Source organism: Tiliqua scincoides, chromosome 2, assembly GCF_035046505.1.
Source record: "Tiliqua scincoides isolate rTilSci1 chromosome 2, rTilSci1.hap2, whole genome shotgun sequence".
In the NCBI taxonomy this organism is placed as follows: Eukaryota; Metazoa; Chordata; class Lepidosauria; order Squamata; family Scincidae; genus Tiliqua; species Tiliqua scincoides.
In genome coordinates, this window is record NC_089822.1 from 108,602,871 (window position 1) to 108,610,566 (window position 7,696).

General features: G+C 43.3%; 1 protein-coding gene across 1 annotated transcript; it reads left to right on the plus strand.

Annotated features, from left to right (window-relative positions):
- Window positions 1–5,512: 5,512 nt before the first annotated feature.
- Window positions 5,513–6,556, plus strand: LOC136638647 (beta-1,3-galactosyltransferase 2-like). The gene has a single exon (XM_066612681.1). It carries the CDS (start codon window positions 5,513–5,515, stop codon window positions 6,554–6,556), a length of 1,044 nt encoding a protein of 347 aa, XP_066468778.1.
- The last annotated feature ends 1,140 nt before the right edge of the window (window positions 6,557–7,696 follow it).

The following is a 7,696-nucleotide window of genomic DNA, read 5'->3' on the forward strand; positions in this document are numbered from 1 at the left end:
GACGCCGTCTGGTGGCGCATGTTTTTGGCGTCCTCAGCTCCTATAGACTCAAAAAGCCTAGACTGACAATCCCATTGCGTTATGACGGGCCTTCCTGCTCCTGCTTGATGTCAATTTGTTGTCGTCTGTGGCTCAAAGGTGATGCTGTCCATACAGATTAGTAGACTCTACTAATCCACTACTAGTGTTTCTCAAACTGTGGGTCGGGACCCACTAAGTGGGTCACGAGACCATTTCAGGTGGGTCCCCCATTCATTTCAATATTTTATTTTTATTATATCAGACTTGATGCTCCCATGGGATGTGACTGCATTTGGGGAAATGTGACACATTGTACTTTTGTCAGGCTATTATGTGTATGCTTTAAACAATTACAGTAAATGGGACTTACTCCTGGGTACGTGTGGGTAGCCTTGCAGCCTAGCATGGTTAATGTTCCGGCTTGATGATGTCACTTCCAGTCAGGACTTACTTGGGGGTCACTATGGCTCTCCAGAGGGTCCAGGGAACCTGCAGCTCCCTCTGCAATCCACTGCAAGTCTCAAAAGGGCTGTAAAAAGCAAACAAACCACTTCCAGTTTTCATTGCAATTGGTTTGCTTCCTTCTCCCTTTCCCTGCAAATGCTGACCATTTCCCAAACTATCCCTTAGAGTTAAAGATATAGGCACTAGTTAAAGCAAGGGTGTCAAACTCGTTTCATACAGAGGGTCAAAGATAGCATTCAGGTCGCCTGCTGAGGGCTGGAAATGATGTCATTAACCAGAAAGTGACATCATTAAGCGATGATGGCCAGAAATCAGCACTTTGTTCTCATTAACTGCATTAACTGCAAATGACAGAAGATAAATTATGCAAATCTTGATCATATTTCAAGACTTGGGAGAGCCCAATTTTCATGTGGGTTGCTGTTTCAGCAGTAACACCTCAGCACTGCTCAGCAGCTGAGAGCCTAAGAGCCAAATAAAAAGCTTCCATGGGCCTTATGTTTGACAACCCTGGGTTAATGGTATAGGCACTGTCTCCAACTTTGTATGTGGTCACCCTGGGAGGGAGCCCAGCAGCCATTTTTTCTACTGCTGACATAACATGGTGTCTCTCCTTCAGTTGCCATCAGGTCTGTGAGGCCTTCAACTTGCTTGGTGAAAGGGGTAAGGGTTTTCTGCTTGATTCCCTATGTTATGGAACAGAGAACCCTAATGCTGTTCTCTTTGAGTGCAAGTGAAGGCTATTTGTCCCAGCAGGAGGCCTGGTTTCCTCAGGTCTCTGCTTTTCATTGTTGTTGTCGGGACCTTCGATCCGTATGACTCTTGGCCTGGTGTCTGGCAACATCTGGGCTTTTGTTCCTCTTCTGGCATGGAAAAGTGTGGCCTTTTATCATCTGCTTCTTGTCCTGGTTTTGATCCGGCCCATACAACAACTTCACGGTGTCTTTCAGGTTAGGGAGAATCCTTGGAGTTGGAGTGGGGCTTCTTTCAAGATCTTTATGCTGTCTCTGTTAAAAGCAACAATCAGTGGTTTACGTGAATGGTCTCTCCCTGTTGCAAGGCAGATAAGCAACTCAGAATGACTTGGTACACAGGGATGAAGGTTCACAGGCTTTTATTTGAATTGTATACAATTGGTCCATGGGACTCATGTCCAAAGCATGGGCCCTGGTTTGACTGTGTCCGGAACTCTTATACGACTCTTGGCCCTTTGTCTGAAAATCCAGACTTCCCATTCGCTGAAAGTTTGACATCATAAATGGGGCTAATTCCTAAAAGGATATAGATAAAATACCATTTACATAGAAGATAGAAAATAGGTGGGCAACAAGTGAGCAAAACCATTGATTGGCTCTGATTTACATATGGGTGGGGTTTCACCTTAAAACTTAGCCAAAATTACACAATTTCCAAAAGTTTTCAAAAACCAGTAGGGTTTGCTGTAACATCCTCATTAACACTAGAACACTTAAACACAGGTGTGGAGACCCCAATTTGGCATATATTCCCTTCAGACCCATGCAGACAAGGATGGCCTTGTTTGAGCCACTTATCTCCTGATTTTAGTAAAACACTGTGGGTGCCTTTGCAAACCTCTGCGAAGCAAAGTTCTTTAAACTTCCTTTAACAGTTTCACTAACATAATTCTATATGACTAGTGTGACCAGTTACCTTGTGTACGCTGGTATTGAGGGATCTATAGTGGTGTATATCCTTGCTAAGAAGTGACCTCTTTCCCTTTTCAGTGGTTGCCTAGTACCTGCTAAAGTGTAATCTCTTTGAGCTAAGGCTTCAGCCAGTTATTTGCTCTCTTATATCCTCGAAGCATCACAGCAATGTCACCTTCCCTGCTTGATTCTTCATATATCAAACTTTCACTGCATCACATTTTCCTTTTTAACCAATCCTTCTCCCATTTATCTTTTCCTTACTTTACATGCACTAGGCCTCTCTCTTTCTCTGCACCTTCCTAACAAACCTGCACCAATCCGTCTAAACATACATTTCTCCATTTCAGTTGCAATTCAAACAAAGAGGCTCTAAAAGCAGAAGGTTGTGTTGTCCTCTGACTTCTAGAATTCATCCCTTGCAGGTGTCTGTGGTTAGCTAGCTAGATGCTTTGTTAGTTTGCCAAGAAGCATTGCCTCTTGTTATTGAAGATAAGCCTAATGTTGAAGCTTTTGTCTAATTTTAAGGCTTTTCTAAAATCAAGCAGTCAAAACTTACTTCTGCTGTTTACAACGTTTCCATATATGTGTCTTCTCAGCATTGTAATGTCATTGGTAAGAGGTTTGCTTCTGCCAAGATGAAGCCTATCTATCTTTGCCTTAGATATGACTCCCTTTTCCAAATTCCAAAGTTTATCAACATAGCCTTTGAGGCCCCAAAATCCCAGCTTCTGTGAAACTTCTGTGAAACTAGCAAAACAGCTTCTAAATAACCTTATTAACACAGCCTTTTGTGAGACTCCCAAGCATTTACTATGCTTTACTATTCTATATGCCTTTATGCTTTAGCCAGACTTTTAAAATGATTATGTCTTTGCTTATACTTTACTGGGCTATCCAATGACTTTACAGTCTAGGGTCAAAGGTCACCATGACTCATCCCCAGGAAGTTAATTTTACCAGAAAGTTCCATATCAGCAGGCTGTTAATAGGAGATATATTGCTTCAAAAGACACCTAAAATAATACTTCCACTTGGGGACCTCAAAGATTCAAAGGACTCTGGTGACTTTACCCTCCTTTCTCTGGCTTCTTTAGTCATCTCCTTCCCGCCTTTCTGATATTACTGACATCACTTCTAGTCCCCTTTTAGATGCTGGAAGCTTTCTCTCTTCCAGTGCCTTTTCTCTTTGGAATAATCACATTGGTTTTTAGGCAAGGGCCTCCTTCTTGCAAAATTTTTCCAAAATTTCTGTTGTTTTTTTCCACTGTCTATTCCATAAATTGTGTACAAAGTCTGCCTTGCTGGCACCACAACTCCAACATTTTTTGGACAGATTATGCTTGTTGTGGTATACTACCATTGGATTACAATCTTTTATTAATTCTTGGTTATAACAACATTAACAGCCCAATCCTAATTAACTTTCCATATGGTGATGCAGTGGCACCAATGTTTTCTGTATCCTGCAGGGGAGTTTTGGCCTCTGGAGGCCTCCTTGGGGGAAGGGCCGTTCCTTCTCCTGGGGTAAGCCCCTGCTGGTTCTACTCGGATGTATGTCAGGTCTATAGCTGGCACAAGTCCACATGGACCCAGGTTGGGGGATCAAGGCCAGGAAGAGGGTTAGGAATTGGCAGACACTGCTGCCACTGAACTGGCTCCCTTCCTGGACCTGATCCACCCTCCTCCCCGCCCTCCCCCATTGCTTCCTCAGGCTGACATACCGGCATCTATGAATGCCCAGGGACCGGTGTTGGGCTGGCATTGCCTCTTACCACTTGTGACAGTGGCCTGGCTCCTCCCGATGGCAGGCTGTTTTGGGGACTGCTGTAAAGTGCCTAAACCTGCTGGAACATGACTTCTGGTGGCATTTGGTAAGGATTGGATTGGGCCATTAGTCATTCTCCAGATAAGCTTTGACACACTATTTGATAGAGTTTGTTTTGTTTTTAAGATCTCTCCCCTCCACTTTTGACAAATGAATAAGTAAACCCTGCTAAGAGAGACCGGAAAACTGAAAAGATTATAGATAATAATCCCTTAATTAAACAAAACTTTTCAAATAAGTTCTCATGTCTTGTGTGTCCAGCTGTCCCACCTAGACATATTGAAATAACTGCATTCTCCCAGGCTTGCATATTTTTTTGCATTTATATTGATTTCACTTATTTTTGTGTGTGCATTTTTGTGCAGGTGCCATTGGTGCTAATTGGATACAGTTTATGACATGTGCTTGTGCATTTTTGGAATTCTTGTAACATTTATGTAAAGTGTGATAAAACCTAAGCATTTTACTACATGACTACTCCCATCACCATTCAAATGATGGGGCCTACCTGTCCCTTGGGCAACAGCCAGGGCCAGATTATTTTGAGACAGCAGATGTTTGGGTTTCATGTCTCTACACATCCTGAATTTTTCTGTGTCTTCCCAGCCTAGCTTATTTGCTGTATGGTCCAATAATGGGTCCTGTGATTTCCACAAAATTGTGACCTTGTATGCTCTTTGACTGTTTGACTGACTGATAAGGTACAGTTTTGGCTACATCCTTGGCCATATCCTTGTATGTGTCACTGAAGGAGTCTTTATCAACAAACTGCATATCAACATTTTGTGCTTGGATCAAAAACACCTTCCTTTCAATAAAACCCAACTTTAATATCTATTAAAATCACACTGCCAATTCCTTCCTCCTTTCCAAGCTCTCCCCATATTTACTGAAAAGGAGGAAGGGTATGAGGACAAGTAGCATAGGACCATTTTGCTTTCCTTCTTCTGCAGGCCAGTCATGGGGTAAGATAAGCTTTTCAGGAGAAAGAGAAGAGGTATACAAAGAAGGGCCTGGGAGCTAAGGTTTGCTTGTTTTTCTGTTGGGTTGCTTCCTCTTCTTTTGCTAGGAGGGAGATGGTTTTAGAAAGGTTTTTTCTTTTCTTTTTACTGGTCCTGTGCCTATCTTTATACTTAGTTACTGAGAACCTTGAGTTCTCACTTATGTAGTTTGTAGAATAAATATCCCTTTTTTATCAATTTTGTGTGGAATGTATTGCCTGGGATTTTCAGATATATGCTCAGGCTATATTCAGTGGCCTTGAATATTCTTAGTCATAAGAGTCCTGAGGCATGGCTACCTTTATATTGACCTATTCTTAGACTTGTGTGTATGAGCAATTGCTGGAATGAGTTTTGAAATAAGTGTTGCTTGGATCTCCCAAGAAGACAGGATATTCCCCCACCCCCAACACACATGCTTTCACTTGGCTTCTCTTTTGCAGATCTTTTGGAAAGGACAGGTGGCCAGCATCATTCTCTCCCTGTCTCAGACTGGCTACCTCTCCAAACAGATTTGAAGTACCACGAATATGCAAAAGTTTCAGTTTTGTTCTTCATCCATTGTTATGGTCTCCATCCTCTGTTCCACCTTTCTGTTCCTACTTCTTGTAAAGACTCAAAGGGAGGCTCTTGGAACTTTTTCTCTGCTTGTGAAACAGCTCATGAAACCACAGAGCAGTCCAGATAATCCAGATCTTGATGTGCAGCCTCTAAGACCAGCGGCCTCTCGGCATCCCTTACAGGTTGTCTATCCTTGCAATTATCAGTTCCATCTCAATGAGCCAAATAAATGTCTGAAGAGGACGCCTTTCTTAGTCTTGTTGGTGATAACTGAACCTAAACATGTTGCCAAACGGCATGCCATTCGGCAGACATGGGGCAATGAGAATTCAATCCCTGGCATCTCCATACTCTGCCTCTTTCTGACTGGGGTCCACCCAATATTTGGTTCCCCAGTTCAGAAGCATTTGGAAGAGGAGAGTGCCCGCTACAGAGACATAATCCAGCAGGATTTCCTTGACACATATAACAACCTTACCCTAAAGACTCTGATGGGCATGGAATGGATAAGCAAATTCTGTCCCAATGCCACCTATGTGATGAAGGCAGACAGTGACATATTTCTCAATGTGGACTATTTGGTGTCGAAGCTGCTGAAGCCCCATCTACGCCCTAAAAAAAACTACATGACAGGGTATATCCAAAGGAACAACAGACCAGTCCGTGACAAGAACTACAAATGGTATATACCACCAGAAGTGTATCCCAAGGTCACCTACCCACCTTACTGTGCAGGTCCCGGGTATGTGATGTCTGGAGATCTGTCCAAGAAGATCTATCAGGTAGCTCAAACTATTGAGGTCATCAACATGGAAGATTCCTTCATGGGGATCTGCCTGCAGGAGTTAGGCATTCGTGTGACAGATAGTCCTTTGGGTCTCTTCAACATCGAGAAAATTGAGTATGAGAAGTGCAGATTCTCTAAGCTAGTGGTTGTGCATCAGTATGGGCCTGAAGAATTACTGAAGATTTGGCCTGACTTTCGGGCCCGGAAGAAGACTTGCAACAGCTGAACCTGAGGGAGATGGACAGGGGCCCCCACTGATATGCAATCACTGGCAGACCAGCTGGTATAAATTTGGCAATTCACAGGTATTAAACTAACATGCAGACTTGTGCATTGGCACTGGACAAATTGACAGCACAACTGCACACACAAATAGGTGAGAAACAGAAAAGGATAGGAAATCTAGGAAGTTGGCATATCATTGCGGTATGGTAATTCAGATCATCCTAACCACCTTTACATGTCAAGTTTCTCCCACATAATTGGCATGTTGTGCAGGAATTTGAACTTAAACCAATAAATACTCACATTAATGCACATCATTAGTGCAGGCATTGCTTCTGTTTTCCCATACATCCCCTGGGGCTGCTAAGATGAATAACCCTTTTTTTTACCCTATTTACTTGCCTATTTTTTCTTATTTTTGGAGAGTTCTCATCTCCTCTCCCTTCCCCATCTCTTTAATTTCTTGGGTTCTCATCTCCATCTCGCTTCCCCATCTCTTTAATTTCTTTGGTGGGGGATTTTTAATAAACTGTTTCTAGTTTGACTCCTTGCTTGCTTAGTCCATGTACATTGGCAACTCAGTGAGCTGTCACATTGTATTGTTTATAGACAATTGTGACTGGGTTGTGAACAAGGATTGCTAGGTTCTGTGTTCTCTCCTGCCTGATAACCTTAGCCTGCAATAGTGGCAGCAGACACATCTACCAATCCCCCTCCACACCAAATTGCAGCCAGTAAATCAGTGAAGCAGAGAGCAGGAAGGGGTGCATTGACACTACTTCCCTTGGGCAACCCCCACCTTCCCTGCCCATAGCAACTAAATCCCAACTTTGTAATCCTTTGCTATTTATGACAGAAGTGTGTCTGCCAAACACACACAGTCTCTCCATTCCGAGGAGAACCAGGGCTGGCCCATCCATGAAGCCACTGAAGTGGCAGCAGATTGGTGGGGGCTGCCCATCTCTTACTTGCCTCCATTGCTCCTCCTGCCCTTTCACTTCCTGGATTAGAAAAGGAAAAGGGGGACAAGGTAAGAGGAAGTAGAGTGCCAAGCTAGAACACTGAAAAGTGGGAGTAGCAAAGGCTGGCATATCATCCGGTAGGGAGGCAGCAGTTGGCATACTGCCTCAGGAGGTATTGG

Bases quoted from the DNA above. Each gene is read 5' to 3' on its own strand.
- LOC136638647 (XM_066612681.1), top strand. From the start codon at position 5,513: ATGCAAAAGTTTCAGTTTTGTTCTTCATCCATTGTTATGGTCTCCATC.